Source organism: Thalassophryne amazonica, chromosome 2, assembly GCF_902500255.1.
Source record: "Thalassophryne amazonica chromosome 2, fThaAma1.1, whole genome shotgun sequence".
Classification (NCBI taxonomy): Eukaryota; Metazoa; Chordata; class Actinopteri; order Batrachoidiformes; family Batrachoididae; genus Thalassophryne; species Thalassophryne amazonica.
In genome coordinates this window covers 63,082,156-63,106,810 of record NC_047104.1, presented here as the reverse complement: position 1 = coordinate 63,106,810, position 24,655 = coordinate 63,082,156, and the positions used below count along the sequence as shown (strand labels likewise).

General features: G+C 39.8%; 1 protein-coding gene across 1 annotated transcript in view; it reads left to right on the top strand.

Moving 5' to 3' along the window:
- LOC117524952 (protein unc-13 homolog C-like) overlaps positions 1 to 24,655 on the top strand; it is a 495,429-nt gene that overhangs the window by 135,486 nt on the left and 335,288 nt on the right. Inside the window, 4 exon segments of the mRNA XM_034186767.1 lie at positions 11,029 to 11,170; positions 13,660 to 13,829; positions 22,787 to 22,902; positions 23,133 to 23,296. Of these exon segments, the coding sequence (XP_034042658.1) occupies positions 11,029 to 11,170; positions 13,660 to 13,829; positions 22,787 to 22,902; positions 23,133 to 23,296 (592 nt within the window).

Below are 24,655 nucleotides of genomic sequence, written 5' to 3'. Positions count from 1 at the left end.
ATGATGAGTCCCACTTTTGCTTTTCCTGCACGCTTTAGTGTCTCAGTCGGCTCTCAGAGCAGTGAATCCCAGCAGGTCCACGTTAGCATCCATTAGCCACGTCTCCGTAAGGATAAGCAAGCTCTCATAAATCCACTGGTTTTTCAGTGCGAACAGCTTGTCCATCTTGTTTGGCAGCGAGTTCACCTTTCCCATGATCACGGGGGGAATGGTGGTTTGTAGCGCCTCCGGTTATCTGCTAGCCTAGCCTTTTGCTTAGCCCTAGCCTTGAAGCCCCTGGGTCTCCTTCTCAAATCTCAGGGATGGGTTGTCGTATCCCAGCTTGTCCCTTTGTTTTCAGACCCAGCAGTTCCTCTCTTGAATAAGTAAAATAAAGCTGACTCCCTGTTGTGTTAGAAAGTTAAAAATATCCATGGGGTATGTGTAAAGCACACAATGTCCTCGTGGGAAGAGCAGGAGGGTAGAAAGAATAGGAAAAAAATAGTTAAAAAAAAAGGTAAAACACTGGATAGGCAGCCATCCCCCACAGCCCCAGATATACACAGGAGCTTGGTCCCCAGACGCATATGTCATAAAATTTCTGAACAATCAGATGCGTTCTTTATAGTGTTTTATTTTATCCATTTGTTAATTGTCAAAAACAAAAAACTCATAAGAAGGGTGAGAACTGTATATTTTTAGTATGTTTTACCACATGAAATAAGAATTATTTTTAAGCTAGCCAATCTGTAAAAATATTACATTTGGTTGAGTCACTCTTTTTTCTAAGTTCGCTGCGGAGTGGTACGTTAAAGTCCTTAGGCCTGATTTATGTTACTCCAGTTCCATAACTCCATGGCCATGCAATGATGTTGATGTGTGCGGGACCCTTTTAAAGTTCTCCATCACATTTTAATGCAATTTGCTGCAGGAACAGTGTTTGTTTTGTTTTTTTTGCTGGATTAATTTGTCCGTCCATGTCTTTATACAATCATCAACCTCCAAACAAACGATACTGTATGTGTAATTTTCCTCCGTGAACTGCGGGTCATTTGAGTGTATTTTTCTGACTCCATGTTGTGAAGTTGGTCATATTTGCGGACTCTTCTGCCAAATGTATTTGATCCATGATTGAAATATAATCGATGTGCGCACTGCAGAAGCTTTTAAAATATGATGGAAGAGGAAGGAGTGAAAGTAGAAAAGTGACAAAGCATAGCCTTTTGCGGTCTCTGTAATTTAGCAGGTGTGCTGGTTCATAGCCCCGCAGAGGGCTCTGATCTAAAGTGGTTGGATTCGTCACACTCAGGGATATGTGTGAAACTTAACACCATATTACAGTGTAAGTAGCATTTTGTTAATAATCAACGGCCTTGAATTATGTCCTGCCTCATGTAGGTCTTGTGTCTGAGCACGGTTTAAAAAAATAAATGCCCGGTCTTTTAATCATGGAAATACGGTACTGACTTCCTCAAATTACCAAGTGTCAGTGCTGAATTTCATTTTGTACATCTGTTACTGGGCACGTTCAGACTGCTCTGTCTGGTACACGCGAGGAGTTTTTAATGGAAATGCAGTGCAATCGGACGGGATGTTTTGTCCGATATGAGCGAAAATCTGTTATACAAAATCCTTTATATACAGTGTTTATTACATGGAAACCATATAAAAGCATTGGGACTTTTGCTTTTGTATGGTGAGTGTGAATATCTGGTTTACACGATGGCAGTTTAGGCAAGTTTTACAGTATTCGTAAATTTGTTTACATGGAATATGCGCCACCATCTTACTTAAAAAAATGTAGCAAAACTGTAAACAGATTTTCCCCAAAAGTCAGCTGTCCTCCGTATGTAGTACAAATTACAACATCTAGAACCTGTGGTTTGTCACGGGTCAACGTCGTAGTGTATATTATAATGAAAATGAAAATGAAAATGAAAAGTGTTTATTTCGAACATTTGATACAACAACAATTACAAGATAGATCAGTAAAGACAACAACAAAAAAGTTCCTACTGTGTACCCAACATGTCCGAAAAGGGGTAGGGTGAAGCATCAGCTTATTTATCCCTACCCCTTCTTCCCCACAACCAGTAATACCCTTTGCCACATATACACATAGATTCCTACACACCTAAACCGATATCAATATATATATATATACATATATATACACATACATATATACATACACACATCAACATACATACACATATACATACACATATATACACATATACATATATACACAAACATAAACATACACCTACACATACCTACTTACATACAAAATACTATATATTTACAAGCCGAAGCAAAAAACAAAAACACCCTAACCCTCATTACCCTTCCTCCTCCCTATACCCAGAAAAAAACATATTTTTGTACCGCTGTTTGAACTGGTTCATGCTTGGACATTGCTTGAGCCCCACTCCCAATCTGTTCCACATCCTCACCCCACAGACAGAAATACAGAAACCTTTTAATGTTGTTCGTGCCCACTGATGCTTTAAATTAAATTTCCCCCTCAGACTGTAATCCCCTGATCTGTTAAAAAACATATTTTTAATATTTGCTGGAAGTAAATTGTTTATTGCTTTATACACAATTTGTACTGTTTGAAAATGAACCAAGTCTGTGAATTTTAAGAATTTGGATTGTAAAAATAGTGGATTTGTATGATCTCTATAGCCAGTATTATGAATAATTCTTATAGCTCTTTTCTGCATTACTGATAGTGATTGTGTTGTACCTTTATAAGTATTACCCCATACCTCTGCACAGTACTGTAAATATGGTAAAACCAGTGAGCAGTAAAGAATGCGGAGTGAGTTGTGGTCCAGAATATGTTTCGCTTTGTTTAGAACTGAAATGCTTCTTGACAGTTTACTTTGTATATGTTTTATATGAGTCTTCCAGTTTATCTTATCATCTATTATCACCCCCAGAAACTTATTTTCATGTACCCTTTCAATATCTACCCCCTCGACTTGTAACTGAACCTGTATGTCTGTATTACAATAGCCAAATAACATGTATTTTGTTTTACTTAAGTTTAATGATAATTTGTTTCTGTCAAACCATATTTTCAATTTTCCCATTTCTATACTGATCCTCCTCAGTAACTCCTGCAAATCCCCCCCTGAACAAAAAATGCTTGTGTCATCTGCAAATAATACTAATTTTAATATTTTGGAAACATTGACAATATCATTTATATAAATTAGAAACAGTTTTGGACCCAATACTGACCCCTGTGGGACGCCACAAGCATTGTCCAAGCATGATGATGTATATTCCCCCAACTTCACAAACTGTTTTCTGTTACTTAAGTAGCTTCTCACCCAGTGCAACACCAACCCCCTAATCCCATACTGTTCAAGTTTATTGATTAATATGTCATGATTAATTGTATCAAAAGCCTTTTTAAGGTCTATAAATATTCCAACTGAATGTAATTTGTGGTCTATGGCGTTTGTAATCTCCTCAACTGATTCTATTAATGCAAGTGATGTTGAACTATGTGCTCTGAATCCATATTGACTATCAGTAAGTAATTTATGTTTATTTATGAATTTGTCTAATCTATTATTGAATAACTTTTCTAATAATTTGGAAAATTGTGGAAGCAAAGAAACAGGTCTATAATTTGTGAAGTAGTGTCTATCCCCAGTCTTATACAGCGGCACAACCTTAGCTATTTTCATTTGATTGGGAAATTTACCGGTTTGAAATGATAAGTTACAGATGTATGTTAATGGTTCTACAATCCATTCAATGACCTGTTTTACCACCACCATATCAATTTCATTTAAATCGGTAGATGTTTTATATTTACAATTATTCACAATGTCTATAATTTCATTTCCATCCACTGCTGTGAGGAACATTGAACAGGGATTTCTTTCTATGAGATTATTATCCCAATCCTCAGGTTGGGAATCGGGAATTTTTTCTGCCAAGCTTGGTCCAATATTTACAAAAAAATTATTAAAACCGTTGACTACCTCATCCTTATTTTCCTTCTTGACATTATTATCAATGAAATACTGAGGGTAACTCTGTTTTTTATTACCATTTTTGATAATGCTATTTAATATATCCCATATTCCTTTAATATTGTTTTTGTTATTATATAATATGTTACTATAATATTCCTTCCTACATACCCGTATAATATTAGTTAATCTATTTTTGTATTTCTTATATCTATTTTCTGCCTCTTTAGTCTTTAGTTTTATGAATTCTGTATACAGTGTATTTTTCTTATTACATGCATTTCGTAACCCTTTCGTCATCCATGGTCGAGCTTGGATTTTTTGTTTTCTGTAGTCTTGTTTAATTGGACAATTTTTATCATATAATGATGTAAATATTTGTAAAAAAGTTTCATATGCACTATCAACATCACTTTCACTGTATACCTTTTCCCAGTTTTGCTCCTGTAAATCCTTCTTTAGTGTGTTCATGTTTTCCTCTGTCCGCACTCGCCTGTATTTTATTTTCTCCTCTGGCTGATTCCGCCGATGGTTTCTATTATAAACGATGAAAACTGGTAGATGATCACTAATGTCATTGATTAATAATCCACTCACAGTGTTATTCTCAATATCATTGCTGAATATATTATCAATTAAGGTGGCACTATGGGATGTAATTCTGCTTGGCCTGGTGATTTTTGTATATAAACTCATACTGTACATTATACTGATAAATTCATCTGTTATTTTATGCTTATTTGGATTGAGCAGATCAATATTTAAGTCACCACAAATGAACACAGTTTTTTGATTAGTTTTTGAGAACATTTTTCCCATACAGTCAGTGAATGTTTCAATACTAGATCCTGGTGCTCTATATATACAGCTGACTAATACATTTTTGCTTTTTTCTTCACATATTTCAATAGTTATACATTCTAATAAGTTATCAATCACAGTTGTCATATTGTCTACTATTTTATAATCCATGTTCTTATCCACATACACAGCCACTCCTCCTCCACTCTTATTTTTTCTGTTTACACAATTAAATTCATATCCATCCAGTTCAAAATCCATTCCTTTATCTTCATTGATCCATGTTTCTGATATAGCAATTATGTTAAATATTTTTTTAAACTGACTTAAATATTCTTTAATGTTGTTAAAGTTTGCATATAGACTTCTGCTGTTGAAATGGATTATTGATAATTTGTTATCCGTTTTAATGATCCGATTAAACTGTTCATCTGTATAATAGCAACAACTGTCATTGATATTTGAGAAGAAATTATTGTCCGGGTCTATATCGTGCTCCAAGTCCAGTACATTGTGGTCTGTGTATTTAAATGTTCTCAGTTCTACTTTTCCATGATCAGCAATCCTTTGAGTTATATCCTTCTTGTCTCCAGATGTAGATGAATAGGTAGTAGATGAATAGGTTCCTCTGGTCTGTGTCATGGTGTTGTGATGTGTTTGTGTCCTCATACCTTATTGGTCATATTTGTCCAGATCCTCACTTTAAGAAACACTATTGTTCATATTTGTCCAGCTCCTCGATGTTCCTTATTGCCATGACTTTTGCTTGTTCTGGTGATCCGTTCAGTTTGATGAATATTTTACAGTTTGAAGTCCATGTGTGCTGGATTTTTCCCTGTTTCTTCAAGAAGCGTGCTTTCCTGGCGATGTCGGCATTCCGTTTGGTGAGATGTTCATTGATGAATACGTTTGTCCCTTTCAGTTTTCTTCCTTGTTTTAACAGTGCTGTTTTGTGTTTTCTGTTGATGAATCTCATGATGACGGTTCGTTTATCACCGTCATTTCTCCGGGACAGAGGGTGGCACGCTTCAATGTTATTTAAATCCATTTCTATACCTTTAGATAGGAGGAAATCAGCAACCTGTTTTTCCACAGAGCTGACCTCCTGTTCACTGGGCTCCCCTCCGCTCTCATCTGTTACCGCCCGTGCGTAGGACCGTGGTTTGATATGAAGACCTGTGATGATGACGTCGTTAATTCTGGTGTACTGCTCCAATTCAGCCACTCTATTTTCCAGCTGCACCAGATGCCGGTCTTTCTCGGCATTCTGGAGCCGTAATGCCTTCACCTCCTCCACCAGATCCATGATTGATTTCTGTTGCTGCTTCACAACAGAAATCTCCTCTGATAGAAAGTCCAGAGATTTTTTAATATCGTCACCTTCCTCCGCTGTCAGAACCTTCTTAGGCCCCATGGTCGGCTTATGAGCAGCTTGTCGATCGCCGATGTTAACAGCCTGCGTTGTTTGTCACCGGGATGGATCTGCACTGCGCTGGTGCCGCGCAGTGCATGCCAAGTGGTCTTTGTGTGTGTGTGTGTGTGTGTGTGTGTGTGTGTGTGTCTGTATGGCTTCAATCACACAAATGCTTATGGACCTGGCAGAAACTGCAGTTTGTTAATTGCTGATATCTAACCTGGAGAGGAGAGAACATCTGACTGCTGTGCCTCAGTTAAATGGTAAATGTACTGCATTTATATAGCGATTTTCCATCTGCATCAGACGTTCAAAGCGCTTTACAATTATCCCTCACATTCACCCCGATGTCAGGGTGCTGCCATACAAGGCGCTCAGTACACACCGGGGGCCCTTAGTGATTTTCCAGTCAGGCAGGGATTTGAACCGAAGATCTTCTGGTCTCAAGCCCAACACTTTAACCACTAGACCATCACCTCCCCTCAGTTCATTATAATAGAGCCCACACCCCTTCTCATCCCCCTAAAAACAATTATTTTTCATCTAATCAAACTTGTCAACATTGACTCTGATATTTGCTTTAATACATAGACTCCCCCTTGTATTAAAGCAAATGTCAGAGTCAATGTTGACAAGGTAGGGCATTCTGTTATTTGTGGGGCTCAGTGCAACATGTGCAGGGAGCGTAAAGGGCAGTCTGGTCCTGTCTGGATGTCTTCTTCATGAAGACAGAATCTTTTTCGGCAGATTACACCAACAGGTGATTTCACTGACGAGCTGCTCTCATTTTGCACACTCAAATCACTTGCTGAGGTCTGTAGTCTTTTATCCATCCGTAGCACACAGGCTCACATCTCTTATTTGAACCCATAAAAGATTTTACACCACTTCTTTACAGGAGGCACTTGATCTTGAGTACTCCTGGAGCAAGCAGGCCGCAGATTTTCATACCTCTGTATCTTGCACACCAACACTTGTCAGCATTCAGCTGAAGGATATATATGTATACTGAATTATTTACAATGTAACCTTTTCATATTTAATGCACGTGTCCTTTCTCCCTTTTATGGCCATGTGAAATACTACTGTCTCTCTTTCTTTGTATCCTTTAGGGAGTTGAGGTCTTTGTGTATGTAAGAATGAGTCAGAATTGGGGATCGTCCATCTGAGAGTTAACGCTCAGCACAGCATGATTGCATAGGAGCTGGGTCACAATAAAACCAATACCAGCACAGGGGCACATCCTAAAAATCAACGACATTTTAGCATAATGCACACAACTGGAAGATTTTTACACACAAAATACAGATTCAATTTCTTTCTTTGCAAATTAGAATGTTGCAGTTGAAAGCCTGCAACTGCAGGCTTTCAACTGCAACATTCTTAGAGTTGTAACAGCGTTAATGCCTCACACTACAATACACAGGACACGTTACATTCACAATATATTTGACAGCTGACATAATGAAGGATCAGTGGGGAACAGCTGGTCTACTTATAGTGTGTCATTTTAATATTGTACACAGTTTCTAATGAACAACTGTCACCTTTTATTGTCATCGTGTCACCTAACAACAGATATATTTACAAAACAGATAGCAACAGCATTTATCAGTAATGCTAACATGAACATTGGCTAAATTCATTCAGCAATCCAGCTCTGATCTCAGAACAAAGGGAAAGTGGGAATGGCCCATTCTGACCTCAGATGCTGAATTATAAATTATGACCATAAAGCAATTTAAAACTGCTCCACAAAATACACATATATTGCAATTGTTCCAGGCAAAGAAGCTACAGATTTAAAGTGGTAAAAGTAAGTCCCTTCGGCTGCTCCCTTGTTTGCACTCTGGGTCGCCACAGCAAATCCAAGGTAGATCTGCATGTTGAATTGGCACAGGTTTTACGCCGGATGCCATTCCTGACGCAACTCCACATTACATGGAGAAATGTGGCAGGGGTGGGATTTGAACCTGGAACCTTCTGCACTGAATCCAAGCACATTAACCACTTGGAGACCACCCCCTTACAGACTTAAAGTGGTCATGTTATAAATTTTTCAGCGAACTGATATAACATATTTTGTGTTATACAAGGTCTGTCCAAAAAGTATCGGACCTTTTTATTTTTTGCAAAAACCATATGGATTTGAATCACGTGTGATTGCATCAGCCAAGCTTGAACCTTCGTGCGCATGCGTGAGTTTTTTCACGCCTGTCGGTTGCATCATTCGCCTGTGAGAAGTGGTCCACCCCTCTTGTCGGATTTTTATTGCGAAAAAATGTCTGAGTGATTTGGAGCTTTGCTGCATCAAATTTTTCCAGAAACTGTGAGAGACCTCCAGATGGACACCATTCGGAAAATTTAGATGGCTTTCAGCGATGATTTTATGGGGATTACACAGATTAAGGAGTGCTCCAGCCGGTTTAAAGACCACCCACAGCGTCTGAGAGCGCGGCGCTCTCTGAGCGCCGATCGACAGGCTCAAACCCCGCTGAAACAACCAGATCATTTCCAACGTGAAGGCTTTGTTGATCCGGGACGTCGTCTGACTTTCACAAAAAAGGCAGAAGGCGTGGACATCAGCACTTTTTCGGCACATTCTACTGTTACAGGAGTTTTTTTCATGGAAAGAGAAGCGGAGGATTGCACCACCATGCCGCTCATGGCGCGGGACAAAACCACCTCCATGTTGGTCTCACAGGACGGCTTTTAGGTGGCTTTCAGACGGCTTCCGGTTGCTTTTCAATCGTGTGAGTATCCGAGAAATTTTGCATGAGCTGGACATGCCCCAACATGTCCTGTGAGGCTTCATCACGGCGTTGCTTTGCGCCATGCAGCTCCGCCGTGACGTACGGAGTTCCTCCGCTCCTCTTTCCATGACAAAAACTCCTGTAACAGTGGAATGTGCCGTTCATTTGTATTGATCCGGTATGTCGTCTGACTAGCACAGGAATTGTGGAAGACGTGGACATCAGCATTTTTTCGGCACGTTCAGACGCTGTGGGCGGTCTTTAAACCGGCTGGAGCACTCCTTAATCTGTGTAATCCCCATAAAATCGTCGCTGAAAGCCATCTAAACTTTCCGAATGGTGTCCAGCTGGAGGTCTCTCACAGTTTCTGGAAAAATTTGATGCAGCAAAGCTCCAAATCGTTCAGACATTTATTCGCAATAAAAATCCAACGAGAGGGGTGGACCACTGCTCACACAAAGCCTGCTCACAGGCGAATGACGCAACCGACAGGCGTGAAAAAACTCACGCATACGCACAAAGGTTCAAGCTTGGCTGATGCAATCACACGTGATTCAAATCCATATAGTTTTTGCAAAAAATAAAAAGGTCCGATACTTTTTGGACAGACCTCGTAAGTCACATATATTTTTGGTGTCATTTCATTATACTGCTCATGCTCTGTGTCCTTGGGGTGATATGGTCAGCCTGTGGTTTGTTAGAAGTGGTGTTGATGTCCAGGAGTCAGTGTTTGGCCACAACTGATTTTGCCCAGCTCTCCACAATTTCTCTTATACTCACTGGGCTGGTCAGCATTGAAAGTCGAGATAGGCATGTCCCAACTTGTCCCCTGGTACTCCGAAACGGAGGTGTTCCTTTGTTTCACTCGATCAGTGAATCGGTCCTGACGCGCGAAGCCTCTGCGCGGCTTTCCATGACAAAATCTCTTGTTAATAGTGAAATCTGCCGGAAAATGGCTGATGTCCAGCTCTTGTGATAACCAGAGAAATTGCACACGACGGTCCCGGCTCCACACAGCGATCTGTTTCGAAATGATGTGGTGTTTTCTGCCTCTCGATGGCGGCTCGGAGCGCGGTGCGGCGTGCGCCATTGTGGGGCGTCCTTAAAGCTGTAGTAACAGTCCTTATTCTCTGTGAAGCCCGTAAAATTTTCACCGAAAGCTAGATAAATTTTTCGAATGGTTTCCAGCTGCTTGTCTCTAACAGTTTCTGATAAAATTCTGATGGAAAAAAAGCCCAAATCATTCCGCCATTTCCTCGCAATGAAACAACGACGAGAGGGGTGGAGCAGTGCTCACTCAGAGCCTGCCCACAGGCGAATGACGCAACTGACAGGCGTGGAAAAACTCACGCATGCGCACGAAGGTTCAAGCTTGGCTGACGTAAAAACATATGAATCAAATCCATATAGTTTTTGAAAAACATAAAAAGGTCTGATACTTTTCTGACAGACCTCGTATATGGCAGGGCGGCATGGCCTCACAGTGGTGACTCCACATCCTGATGTTGGTCAGCCATTAGCAATGGATGATGGAATCATCCAACTGCCCAACTTACAACTAACAAACCTCTTCAGATCTTTCACATTCTGTAATTAACTGTCTTTCTTATTCATACTTTTTTCCTCACTGTCCATGAGTTTATTTATAGATGTTCCAGCAAAAAAGAAACATACAAAAAAACTCTTTATGCATTCTTCCCCTCATTTTTGTTCACAAGTTACCTTAGTGACTGACAAATCACCTTTAGTGTCCTTCCTTTGTATTAGAGCTGAAGTCGTTTGTGTTACACCTATTGGTTTGACCAGAATGTAGTTTTGTTCAGCCAGATCATTTCACTGGTTTTCACCGATGCTTTCTTGTATTGAAAAGTTGATTCTTAAATTGCTGCTGCATATCATGATGAAAGTGTATGTATTGTAAAGTGAATAAAGTCAAACATCAGGACAGTTCCTATAAAAGTTCTCAGCAAATGTCCCTTTTGAATATATAATAAAAATATTCAAGAAGTAAAGGTGTCTTAGAATGTTGTTTATGAACCGTAACTTTATGTTTTACTATTCTCTCACCATGACCTCTATCCAGTAATGAGTGCGCAGGGTTTACAAGCCAAGGACAAAACAGGATCCAGTGACCCGTACGTCACCGTCCAGGTGGGCAAGACCAAACGCAGGACGAAGACCATCTTTGGCAACCTCAACCCAGTCTGGGATGAGAAGTTCTACTTGTGAGTGCTTTCTACTAATTTAATCTTTATCAAAATAGATAATCCCCTCTGAAATTGGCAACTATTTGTTCAAGTTTAAATATTTAAAAGAAAAAAAACTTTTTATTTCGGCATAATTTTTTTCTTTTGTTTTATTTGTTTTGTTATATTTTGAAATATGTTTTTTGCTGTGACATATTGTCGAAACATAAATTGTCATCCTAAGTAGCATGTCTAAACCTGACCCTTAAAGTCGATGTTGACTTTATTCGACCACGTACACTATGCATGTGGTGTTTTATTCTCTCGAATGGATTCATTTTTACAGATGTTTTGTACAGTCGTTCAACTGCACATTTCTGTCTGGATTTGCAGCAGAATTTTTTCTCAGATTTTTTTTAAAGTTATTTGTAGAGCATTAAATTGTCTGAACAAGAACAAGTTTTCCTTTCTGGATAAATGTTGGTGTTAGTAAGAAGCTCTTATGAATTACTGTGCACATTACAGAGATTCTCTGATGATCCGGTGGCAGTTCCACACTTGGGCTCCTCACCTGTAATGAGATTCCAGCATTGGCTGTAATAAAACTCTTTTCCATTACTAGAGTGATGTACATAGATTAATAGACTGATACATTACTGTGTGTTTGGCAGAGAGCACTGCCTCCAACTAGTACAGCAATAGCCAGTAGTGTCTCTCCTGAAAGGGATTAGTTAAAAAAAAAAGTGTGGATACTGTTTCTCTGGCTGATGCACACACCCAAGATTAGATTTGTCATTAGAACAAAATGTAATCTGTCTTTTTTAATTCCAGATCCGAACAATCTGACCCCATCTAAGTGCTTCAGCCCTCTGTGCTCTATCTATCGTGCCGTTACAGTGAAACATCTGTCAGCTGCTTCGCCTGAAACAAAGCGCAAAGAGATGGAGCTTGTACAGTGTACAGGGCTTTCACAGATAAATAAATATTGTTTGCTGTGAATTGCTACACAGTCATTCGAGCAGAACATTCAGCACTTATTTGATAATGTTAGTATGGGCCATTCTGTTGAGAGCCAGTAAATGTCTTGAAGATGCAGAATAAAGGTTACAGTGGCTGCGGAATAAATCTTCCTTCCAAGCAGAGTCAATACCCACATACAATATGTTGTAATTATGCATAATCACCCAGACCTGTCTGTATTAAGTGCACACACACTTTTTTTTTCAAACGAAGACCTACTTTTCCAAAAGGATATTTTGGCTAAGATGATTTTAACCTTTGATGATCTTGAAGCAGTTGTATTATACACCTTTTCAGCAATCTAATATAAGTCACCAGGTTTCTTAAATATAGTTTGTGGCCAAAATACTGAGAAGATATACAATCTTAAAATCCTTAGAAGACGTGCCTGGAAGATCTCACCTTGGGAGATGACAATGGGGCATTCTCACCACATTCCAGGACCACCTCAGCTGGCTCCTTTTGATGTGAAGAAGCAGTGACTGCAATGAAAAGATCTCATTTTGGCTGCTTTGTATCCGGAATCTTGTTCTTTCGGTCATTTCAACTCTTTCTTCATCACAGCAATCTGGTACAGCATCCGCAAAACCTCAGACGCAACCCCAGTTCATCTATCAATCTCACGCCCCATCATGCCCCATTTGTGAACAAGACCCCGAGTTACTTCAACTCCTCACTGGCTCAACACCTTAGCATGGTAGAGGGGTTTGTGTGTTCTAGTGATCCTGGGAGCTGAGCTGCTTGGAGCATTAGCTCCTAGTAGGTCTTCTCTTGGAAAATTCATCCTAGGTGGGGAGACAGACAACGGGCGATTAAAAAAAAAATGACCGTTCATAATTGACACATTCAAGGAGAGAGTTACCTCACCTGGATTAGGGAAACCAGGACGTCCTCTTGCAGCCAGGCATGGGTTGCATGATTGCCAGGTCTACAGCCATGGAGCTCGGTCGGGCATGGTGTCATCTTCATGGAGACACTAAAGGGTCGAGTGCGCTGTTCTGGATGTGCAAAAGCCCAAATGATTTGACACTCAGCTCATAGTCCAAAGTAAACATATTGATAGAGATTGGGATCACCACCAAAATTTGCTAAATGCTTCCGTGTCCAAACAACTATATATCCACAAAATGTCATCATATTGTATTAGCTTTATTTTCTTTTTTTACGTTTTAGCATGTACAATGAAACAGTCACAGAAGGAGATTACGTTCACGGTTTTCCAACAGGATAACTTACTCCTGTAAACTGGGAAAGAGGTGTCTCATATTTTCATGAGGAAAGTCATTCTTCTTTACTTTGAAAACTGTGGAACAGCATATAACATCTGACAAACATAAAGCCTAAAATAACTGAGACGCCCACCATGCTGTTTGGAACAGAAGCTTAGTCCTTCTGTTCCACTCTGTGCAACAAACCCGGGAGTTGTCACTGAATCTGTTCCTGGTGTTGTTTTTCATGTAGCGACTCTACGATTGGTTTGACCGGCCTAATCATCTCTCATATTACAGTGAATGTCACAATGCCACTGACCGCATTAAGGTGCGAGTGTGGGATGAGGATGATGACATCAAATCCCGTGTGAAGCAGCATTTCAAACGAGAGTCGGACGATTTTCTGGGCCAGACAATCATCGAGGTTCGAACCCTCAGTGGAGAGATGGATGTTTGGTACAATTTAGGTATGTTCTTTATCACTTTTTGAGTACAGAGTTTAAATATAAATTGAGATGTTGATCAAAATAATGCTCATGGCTGCAGTTATCCTGTTAACAATAAAACAAGTGGCCATTTGTAAACTGTTTTATGGCATGCACATATCCTTTACCCAGTTAAACACTTCATGCGTTCTACTACTCATTCCGACCTAACAACAGGAAATGAGGATAAATGCATCTTCTGGCAAATTGCGGTCCACTTATAAGATAACCGTTAATGTCTGTATACTCAGAAACCACAGGCACCTGTGGTTTCTGAGTACAGACGCTGGTCTTGTGAAGACTTTCTGTGTTTCTGCTCTCATCCATCCCTGGCGTGACCACGCTACATTAGGTTGAACAGCACCATAATGAGCCCCCACTTCTGATGAAGTATTATGACTGGTGGATGCTCTCTTTGTTTGCCTCTCTTGCTAAAAGGAAGCAGTTTGTGTTAATAGTGACCCTTGCCCACTGTGGCTACTCGGTGCCTTTTTAAATGTCCACAATGAATGTTTAAACAGGCCTTTGCTGCTGTGGGTGTCCACCTCTCCAGATGCTCTGCTCTAAAAGCCTCTTTAGCTCCTCTTCAGTTTGGTATGTTATTTAACCCTCCCAACGCACACATTTCAGTCACATTGTCATTTTATTGTTTTTTTGTTCACCAAGCTGACTGCCTCTGGTGGAATATTTCACAGATTTTAAACATTTCTAAGGTGCCAACTGCAGTGTAATTACCTCACAGACCGCAGGGCTTCCTGTGAGTGTTACAGTGTGCATGTTTACAAGTTGTGAGCACTTTAGATAAAAGGGTGTTTTTTTATTTAACTTCTCAGTCGATTTCATTTTGGCAGCGTAGTGGCTCAACCATTCATTGCCCTCGCTTCCAAAAACACAAGGTCCCTGGTTCAAGGCCAGTTGTGCTCCATTCTGCATGTAAATCTGGAGTTGTGTCAGAAAGGTTATCTGGCATAAAACTTCCATATCAGATCCGCTGTGGTGAGTCTGAGCAAAAAGGGAGAAGCTACAAGAAATTACTTTAATCTAAATCACCTTACCTCAGTAAAGAAAAACAATGAGACATGGTGCCCACTCTCTGTGTGTGTAGTAATTGTACTGAAGCATCCTGGGTAAATCAGGCCCCATGTGTGTCGTTTCTTTGTGCATAATCCAGTACGCAGGTGCTTGAGTGTTGAGGACCCCAGTAGCGGGAGAAGGCCAAGGGGACATCCACGGTTCACCTGGGTACGACAGATAGATGATCATTTTTGAGATATGGGAATGGACCAGTTGTCTTCCTGGGTGGTTGATATCAAGGATCCAAAGCAGTTCCGTGGTGTTGTGGATGTGGCAAAACGCAGTGCCAGCAGATGCTCCCAGACTTGTCTTGACTTATTCCTGGGTAAAGGAAACCAGAGTCATTGCTGTGTGACATGGAATAGTCACTGCAGGATTTAAGTAGTTGAGAACACAATATAGCTTGAAGTTTTATGTGGCTTTATGTAGGTTAGGCTCCATGTATTTACATAGGGTGGAGGGTTTATTAGAGCCCCTTCACACATAACACGATTAAAGCTGACTAGCGCAGGAAGGAGGAATTGCATGCCACTCGTGAAAAATTGGAGCCGCCCAAACACCTCATACAGCTGTCGCCGCAACATTCGCACACACTAGTGGCCGAAAGACAGTGAATGCCCTGTGCGTGCTCATTCAATCCCTCTCTCGGCAGGTGTCAGCCAAATTTCACGTGACACACATGAACATCCAACACTGCTCGCCGGGCACTTAGAAAATGTCCAGCCATTCACGCTGTCAGCACAACAATAGCGAGCAGACGATCACTTTTGAGCTGTTTGTGAAAAGTGTCAAAGTGCAAGAGTGTGCATGAGTGTGGCGTCACCTAGCAACACACAAGGGTGTAACTGTGCCGACCCCACCACCACACACACACAGAAATGGCGTGTGGAGTGTGTCGTTACCCCCCAACACAAATGGCTTGTGGGATGCGTCGTCTCCTCCCCCAACAACACACACACACTCTCACACACACACACAGACACCATGAATCCAACATTGTCAGCTGTGGCTGAAGGTCCTGGAGTCCAGTCGCTTTGCTCATATGCTTTGCTGTTGACATACAGCGCCTGTCAGCTGACTGCAGACTGTCAGCTGGACGTGACCGTGCACACAAGGTGTCAAATTAAAAACACAGACATCAGACAGATGCAGGACAAACATATAATAATACAAACATTAAATTAAAATCACAGAACAATGCAACAGAGGGTGACCCTTTTTGTTCTGTGAGCTGGAGGGTCCGGTGACAGGTGGGACGTGTTCCCGTGCAACGTGTAGCTGGTCAGATATCTGTGGATGCAAGTCACAGCACGGAATACCTGTACTGGCTAGTAGGATATTAAGTCGCATAACTACAGCGTGACGTGCGGACGCCGACATGCTGTCCTCACGTGGAAAAAAATTAAAACACATATTGCTTCAGCTGACCGCTGCACCAGCGCCCTGCAACGCTGGTGAATATTGTGCCATGCAGGAAATCACCCCACGGGATGCCCCCACGTTTTGTCAGTTATTATGGTGCTTTTTCACCGTAATTACAGACTTCTGCTTTGTCTACATTGCCTAATTTCTATTTTTTAATAAGTTTATCTCCTTGTTTATTTTAGGCATTTTAAGCTCGTTATAGGACAGCGATGGTAGCGCTGATGTAAAGTTTCTGTCTGTTAATCAGAGCTTTTTTAAATTGCAGATTCGAATCCTGCGGGTGGCATATATTTTTTATTTTTTGTTTATTTTTTGTTTCTCCATAGCAGCGCCCGATGTGGTGCCACACGTTCCAGCTGTGTTTTTTTTTTCTTTTTTCTTTTCCTCTACATCAGCTGCGTGATGTGGTTCCACACGTACCAGCTGGTTTTTATTTTTTCTGTAGCAGCTGCGCAATGTGGTTCCACACGTACCAGCTGCTTGCACTGTGTGGAATGTTTCGTGGTTCCCCATTATTTGTTTGGTTTGCGGATTTTCTTTCGGTTTTTGCATCTTTCGTGTTATGTGTGAAGGGGCCCTTAGTAACGTCATATGTCAGTCACTGGTCACTGTGGCTGCACGTTATCTTTGTAATTGACTAATTCATTGATTTTTTTTTTCAATTAATCGATTTGTTGTTAGGTAAAAAAATGTTAAATATTTTTCAGATTATGCCTTCACTTCAAAAGTCTTGTTTGGTCCACAGCCCAAAGATACTTAGTTTATTGCCTGATAGGAGTAAAGAAACTAGTAAAATAAACTAGACAGTATTCAAATTTTAGAAACTGAAATCAGAGAATTTAGTTTGAAAAAAGGACTCAAAGCAAAGTATTAATTTTCAAAATAGTTGTCTCTTCATTTTTATCATTGATTATTAATTGATTACAGGTCACCAAGTATCACTGAATGAGTCAGGCTTGTAAAAGGGACGATAGACTCACTTTGGGAACAACTGATGGGCTGAGCAGCTCAACGTCAATTTTCAGTTTTAATGGAGCTTGGGATAATAATAATAGCTCAAGCACTGCGCTTATAGAGCGCAAACCTCAACCAACACTAGTTGACAATTCCACAAATTTTTACCTTGGAAAACATTTTCAAGGTCAAAGCCCTGTTAGATGTACCTTTCATAAGCTAAATTAGATGTGATCAAATATCAGGAGTATGTATTTAGTTCATGCACTTGAATCAAAGTTTTTGTTGTGGTGCCATCTTTTTTTCTTTCAACTTTTTTGATTTCTGAATTCATTTTCAGATCATTTTCATAGAACATTGTCATCTCTGCTATGCACAATTTGTCATTGCTTTTTGGCATTTGGTTTCCAACTGAGAAATGGAAGATAAACACTCATAAAATTGGAACCTCCATCCAATTTTGGTGATTGGGGCATGTTTGATTAAGATATAATGTAGTTTTCAGTGTTAAATTTAAATGGCAACAAAATCTGTAATCTGGATCAGATCTGGGTCAAACCTTGACAGGCGATAAAGAATATTGTCCTACATAACGCTCTCAAATATGAAGAATATAAAGAAATTCAAGAAGAATATGACGAAATTCAATATTATTTTACAGAGTTATGCATTTTTGGAAATTTGTTCAGTGTTGAAGATAGGGATTTTTTTCAAGATTTTTCTTGATTTTGCCCTTTGACCTATGACCTTGAAAATCTTCTTGCCTATAAGGATATGAATCTTCAGTAAAAATTTCATAGCAGTATATGAAAAATTGTGGGCTCCAGACTGTTCACAAACAAACAAAAACATAACCTCCTTCAGCTTTGTTGGTGGAGGTAATAATAATAATAATAATAATAAGTAGCTGAGTTACCCATTTTACGCACAGGTAATGGAGAAAAAGCTTAGCCATATCACTGTATATTTCATGTCACTTTAGTTAAGGTGTAGCAAGTTCCATTACATTGTGTGTATGTTATCATTAAATTTCATAGAGCAATTTCTGACATTCATGAGACTTACGTGACTGATGATAAAAAGGTGATTGCATGTCATATCACTGCAATGATCTGGCAGCCATACACAGCAGGTACATTTTAACTGAAAAAAAAAACAAAACAAAAAACGTGTGCTTGAACTGGCACATGACACACGCTGGCTTGTTCGGATTGTAATTACAGTGCACCCTAGCCATCTGCTACTACGCAGTAAGTAAAGTGTCATGCTTGCAACCTGACCTGAGTACCATGGGAATTGTGAAAATAAAGGCTCCAGACGGCGGGTCATGATCTAATATATAAGGGTGACTGTGTGTGTGTGTGTGTGTGTGTGTGTGTGTGTGTGTGTGTGTGTGTGTGTGTGTGTGTGTGTGTGTATGTTCATGCATGTTCACTTTCAATGTAAAGGCACCAGTGACCTCCCCCCGGTGTCCCCAGTACCATAGCAAGTTTGGTGTTGATTACTTAATTATTGTGGCTGTGCATAGCGAACACACACACACACACACACACGGTCAGCTTTATACATTACATAATAATTACTAGAAGCACTCAGAGAGTGCAAACCTCCGCCAAGGCCATGGGGTCACTGACGCCATAACATCTACATGCCGTGGAATCATTGAACCTAAAAAAGTCTAACAATGATGTTTGCTCAGTAGTAAAAAAAACGTTTTATCTGCTGTGACTGGATAGCATGTATCCTTAGCGCTTGGCATCACAGTTTATTGCAACTTGCAACTTTCCCAGAAGCTACTGTCATCTGAGCACTGATATTGATATCGCATGTGCTTATAGACAAAAACAAATAAGAGACAAAATTCAATTTATTATTCAACTAAACTGCAAATATATGAATTTTTAAACATTTATGAAACACTTCTCTAAACAAGGCCATAGGGTCACTGACCCTAAAGAGATTCCCTCCTTGGCACTAGGGATGGGTATTGGTAAGATTTTATCGCTATCGATGCCATTATCGATTCTGCTTATCGATCCGATTCCTTATTGATTCCCTTATCGATGCCTCTTGTGAATTTTGTACTAAAAGTAGGCTTTACAGGTTTTCTATGCATTTCATTGAGTCTTAAAGTAAATAAATATGAAATTGGTCACTGTATCCTTGATCTTTGGACATAAATAAAAATAAACAAAACGGTGTTTCGCTTTGAAGTTATTAATTCCGACTGGATTCTGTCGTTCTAACTTGACTCGGCAGAGAGCCGTGCAGTGTTTGGAGCTGTGTGAACAGAACGGAGGACGATTCTCGTTTCTTTCTCGCAACAAGACAGGAGTCCCAGTTACTAACTTCAATCCGCACAAAAGTGACTCACGATTTCACATATTCTGGGATGAAAGTGGTGAAAAACAAAAAAGCTGAAACCCAAAATTACCCCTAACATCACGTGCATGAAAATGTTTGAATTCTAGAAACGCTGAAATGCAATCTGGGACTATTCCAGACAATAAACTGCAGTGAGTGCAGCATCCATTTAGGTGAGAAAAAAAACCCCAACTTTCCTTATTCAAATTCATTCCAGTAGTATTCTGCTCTTACTAGGATGCAGCAGTTTTCTAGCTTGGCAGATATTTTCTGGAGGAAATCACTGAAGAAATTAACACACTGAAAATATGGTTTGACCGAAACAAACTGTCATTAAACTTAAATAAGACATGGATGAACTGGAGGTGTAAGTCACTAGGTGTTCACAGGAAACACTTATTTATTTCTGTATGTATGTATGTATTTATTTATTAATGTATGTTCATTGTTAGTTGGTTTTTTGTGTTTTTATTTAAGTTTTTTGTCTCTTTCTCTAAAATTGTATATAATCATTGGATTAGTTATTATTACTATTATTGTTGTGCTTGCTATTATTAATAATATATTATCAAAAATAAATTTAAAAAATATTACAATTTGTAATACATTTGACTCTTTTACAACAACAAACGCTTGACAGCTGCAACTGCTTAATGCTAACTTAACATTGAAAATGCCATAGACATGCTAATGTGTTAGCATCAGTCCCATTTTTAAGTTATAAAATACATCTATCAACTGTTTCAGAAGACCATAACAGGTCGGTTTAACATAAAAAAAGGTAAATAATACTCACAGCCATATGCTCTTTGGGGTTTTAGTGGGGAAAGAAAAAAAATTAACCAACAAAGCAATGATCGAAGCAATGCTTCGATCTGCGAATCACTGTTTCGATTGTTTTAAGGTTCAAAGCAAAGCCGCGCTGCAGAAAAGTTGATTACAGACCCGCTGCAGGGTCTGTAATCAGTGTAGAGAAATTAGAATTTTCCTGACAAACACCCCCAAAAACAATGGGCACTCTGAAGGACCGATAAGGGAATCGTTAAGTAAAAAGGTTATTGATGTCGGTGGATCGAACCATTTCTTAACGATACCCGAAAGGAACCGGTTCTCGATACCCATCCCTACTTGGCACAGTGATCTATTTCATTTTGTCTCTTTCTCTAAAATTGTATATAATAATCATTAGATTATTAATATATAAACAAAAATAAATTTAAGAAATATTACAATTTGAAAACAAATGCACCCGAACGTGACGACAGCTGCAACTGCTTAATGCTAACTTTTAAAATTGAAAATGCCATAGACATGCTAACGCGTTAGCATCGGGATCCGGATCGTGATCCGGATCACCACTAAAATTTAATCACTTGTTCCTGGCACCGGCCGCTGCCTTAGACGAGTGTACAACATCCTTCGGGACAGTTACCATCCTGCACATGACCTATTCCATCTGTTACCTTCTGGGAGAAGATACAGATCCACACGTGCTGGAACCTCTAGAATGGCCCGCAATCTGTATTCCCAGGCTGTGAGGCTGCTAAACCTGCAGTCTCTCCCTCCCCTTCCTTCTCTGTCATCGCCCCCCATCACTACACATCACATCCCACCATTACAGTAACTGTGAATTGGTCTTTGCATTGCTGCAGCAGCCACTCGACACTCCCCAACATCCCTGTTTACTGGGACCCCCCCCCCCCCCCATTACATATACGCACTTTACTCTGTTCTACTGTGCACTAAGATGCTGAACTGTCTCTCTGTGCCTTACTTGATAATGAAGGTTTACAAACATATTCATACCCACGAATAAGTTATTATGTCATGAATAAGCTACTATGCCGTTGTTTGAGGCTCCATCGAAATTTCGTGTCATTTATAACTGTTGTTATTATGGCAATGAGAATAAAGTATTGAGACGTGATCTTGAGACGGCCATTCATGCTTTCATCAGCTCCAGACTTGATTATTGTAATGCACTTTATGCGGGCATTACTCAGTCGTCTCTTGCGCGTCTCCAGTTGGTGCAGAATGCTGCTGCTCGTCTTTTGACAAACACTTCTAGACGTGAGCATATTGCGCCCATCCTATACTCACTCCACTGGCTTCCAGTTCGTTTTAGAATTGATTTTAAAATTTTAATGTTTGTTTTTAAAGCTATTTATGGCCTTGCACCTCCCTACTTGTCTGAAATTTTAACTTTGCGCACCTACAGTAGGACGTTAAGGGCGTCTGGCCAGCTTTACTTAGATGTTCCAAGGTCAAGATATAAACGCTGGGGTGATCATGCTTTCGCGGTAGCTGGCCCCAGACTGTGGAATGAGCTACCTCTTGAGTTACGTACTATTCCTGACCTAGCACTTTTTAAATCTAAGTTAAAGACTTATTTATTTAAACTGGCTTTTAACACTTAGTGGGGAGGTGACATGTTCTGTTATTTTTATGTTTTTTTTTTTATGTGTTGTTTTAAAATTTTATTTTATATGTGTTTTATTTTGTAAATTTGTGTTTTTAATGTTAAGCACTTTGGACACCAGTCGGTGCTGTAAAGCGCTTTATAAATAAATGTTGATTGATTGATTGATTGAATTGAATTGAACTGTCATTTCCAACCACTCACAAAATTTCATCAAAATCTGTTCAAAACTTTTTGAGTTATCCTGCTGACAGACAAACAAACAGACGCGACCAAAAACATAACCTCCTTGGCAGAGGTAATAAATCTGATATAACCTTGCAGCCATTTTCATTCTGCGTATGATAACATTCCAATTAGTTGTATTTATATTAGCTAAAATCAGGTTTAGGAGGACTGAACATATGAATCTCTCTGTTCTCTTTTTAATGGAGAAACCCAAATCACAGAATGTTAAAGGAGGCTAGACAACAGTAATGTCAAGATGGTTCACTTTTCTGCGCCATTTTATAGGATGATGAAAACGCCAAAGACAGAGATTCAATAATGCAGCATTTACAGAGAACCAGCTGCTTTGAAAAACAGAACTAACAATATAAGACAAATGTGTTAAACACTAATGTCCCCAACATATTTTTGTCAAAATCATCCTCTTGGAATTATCAGTATTACAACAGTAATAGATCCTGGTTGTGTGTTACAGATAAGAGAACTGACAAGTCTGCCGTATCTGGTGCCATCAGACTTAAGATCAGCGTGGAGATGAAAGGGGAGGAGAATGTGGTTCCACCCCACGGCCAGTATACCTGTTTACATGAGGTAATCTTCACAGTATGATTAACTTTTAGGGAGACAGGTTTTCCCTGAATTCTGATAATCGTCAGTGGGTTTTCTATTCACAGAATGGTGAAAAATGTCTCTAGCTGTGATAAGTGTATTCATTTTATGCTGTACATCAAACACTGAGATGTGACATTTATTACTCGCTGTTGTGACATTGTGCTCCAGCACCATATCCAATTCTCTCTTATCTTTCCTGCCACTCACAGAACCTGTTTCACTACCTGACCGAGGTGAGGAACAGCGGAGTAGTGAAGATCCCACAATTGAAAGGGGACGAAGCGTGGAAGGTCTACTTTGACGATGTGTCTCAGGAGATAGTAGATGAGTTTGCCATGAGATACGGGGTGGAGTACATCTATCAGGCTATGACGTGCGTACCACTCTGATCTACAGTGTTCTACCTCACCTATCAGTCACTGTCTGATTCTGAGACTCTGGGAGAGAAGGTGGTGAGAGGACGAGAGCAAAATGAGAAGAGGAGCAGCAAAGGTGTCTCCTCAGCACAATCAAAGATCGGACGACTATCAGGCTCCTAAGTTTGATTGATTCATTGCAGTTCTTCTGGAAAAAGTCTGAACTCGCCTTGGTCACATTGATCATAGGCACCCACACAGACTCTGGTGTCTCCGTCTTTGTCTCTCAGCTCCTCCCAGACCATCTCTGTCCATAAAATGTCTCTCACTCACAGAGATAGTCTAAGATACACAGCCTCACCACCCAAACATTAGTCATTAAATATTGATCAAAGTCATCCAAAGTCATGTTAAACTGTGAAGTGATGGTGCAGTGGAACGCAGAAGTTTGCATTTAACACTGTAGATATCTTACATCAAGTACCATATTTTCTTGAGCATAAGGCAAGCATTTTTTTGTGTATTATGTTTTATGCATTATGTTTAATTTGGAATTTTAATGCATTTTGTATGTAGTATGCTTTTTATTATTGTTTCAGTATTATTATTTCAGCATTATTTTTTATTATTATTCTTTTATTATTAGAATTTATTTTGTTTTATGCTTTGATTCCTGGTGAAAGTCCCATATAAATTGTTATTATATAATTATTATTTTTTTAATAATAGTGTGGAAGGTTCCCAGTTCACACCCCACCCCTGCCACATTTCTACATGTAATGTGGAGTTACGTCAGGAAGGGCAGCCTGTGCCAATTCAACATATAGATCCACCATGGATGTGCTGTGGCAACCCCGAGTACAAACAAGGGAGCAGCTGAAGGGACTTACTTTATATATATATATATATATATATATATATATATATATATATATATATATATATATATTTTTTTTTTTTTTTTTTTTTTTTTTTGGAGGATTTTACAGTTGACATGCAGCACAAACTTTATTCAGTCATTTAATCATGTTTTGGATACAACACTTATGGCCCCTTCACACATAACACGATTGAGGCAGAATGGTGCCTGAAGGAGGAGTCAAATGGCACTGGTGGGAAATCGGAGCTGCACTCGAAGGCCTCGTACAGAAGTCGCCACATTCATTCGGGCAGGACACATGCACTCTATATTCGCGTGCCACTCACACTGGAATCCCATTTGAATGGCGGGCATGATGCTGTCACACTGCCATTTGAACGGCATGTTGTATGCAGGACAGACAGCAGCTGCACAAAATCAATGGTCATGTCGAACCGTGGCCAAATGACGTGATTGCGACAGCCTTCACACTAGCGGCCGTCAGTCGTCAAATGCC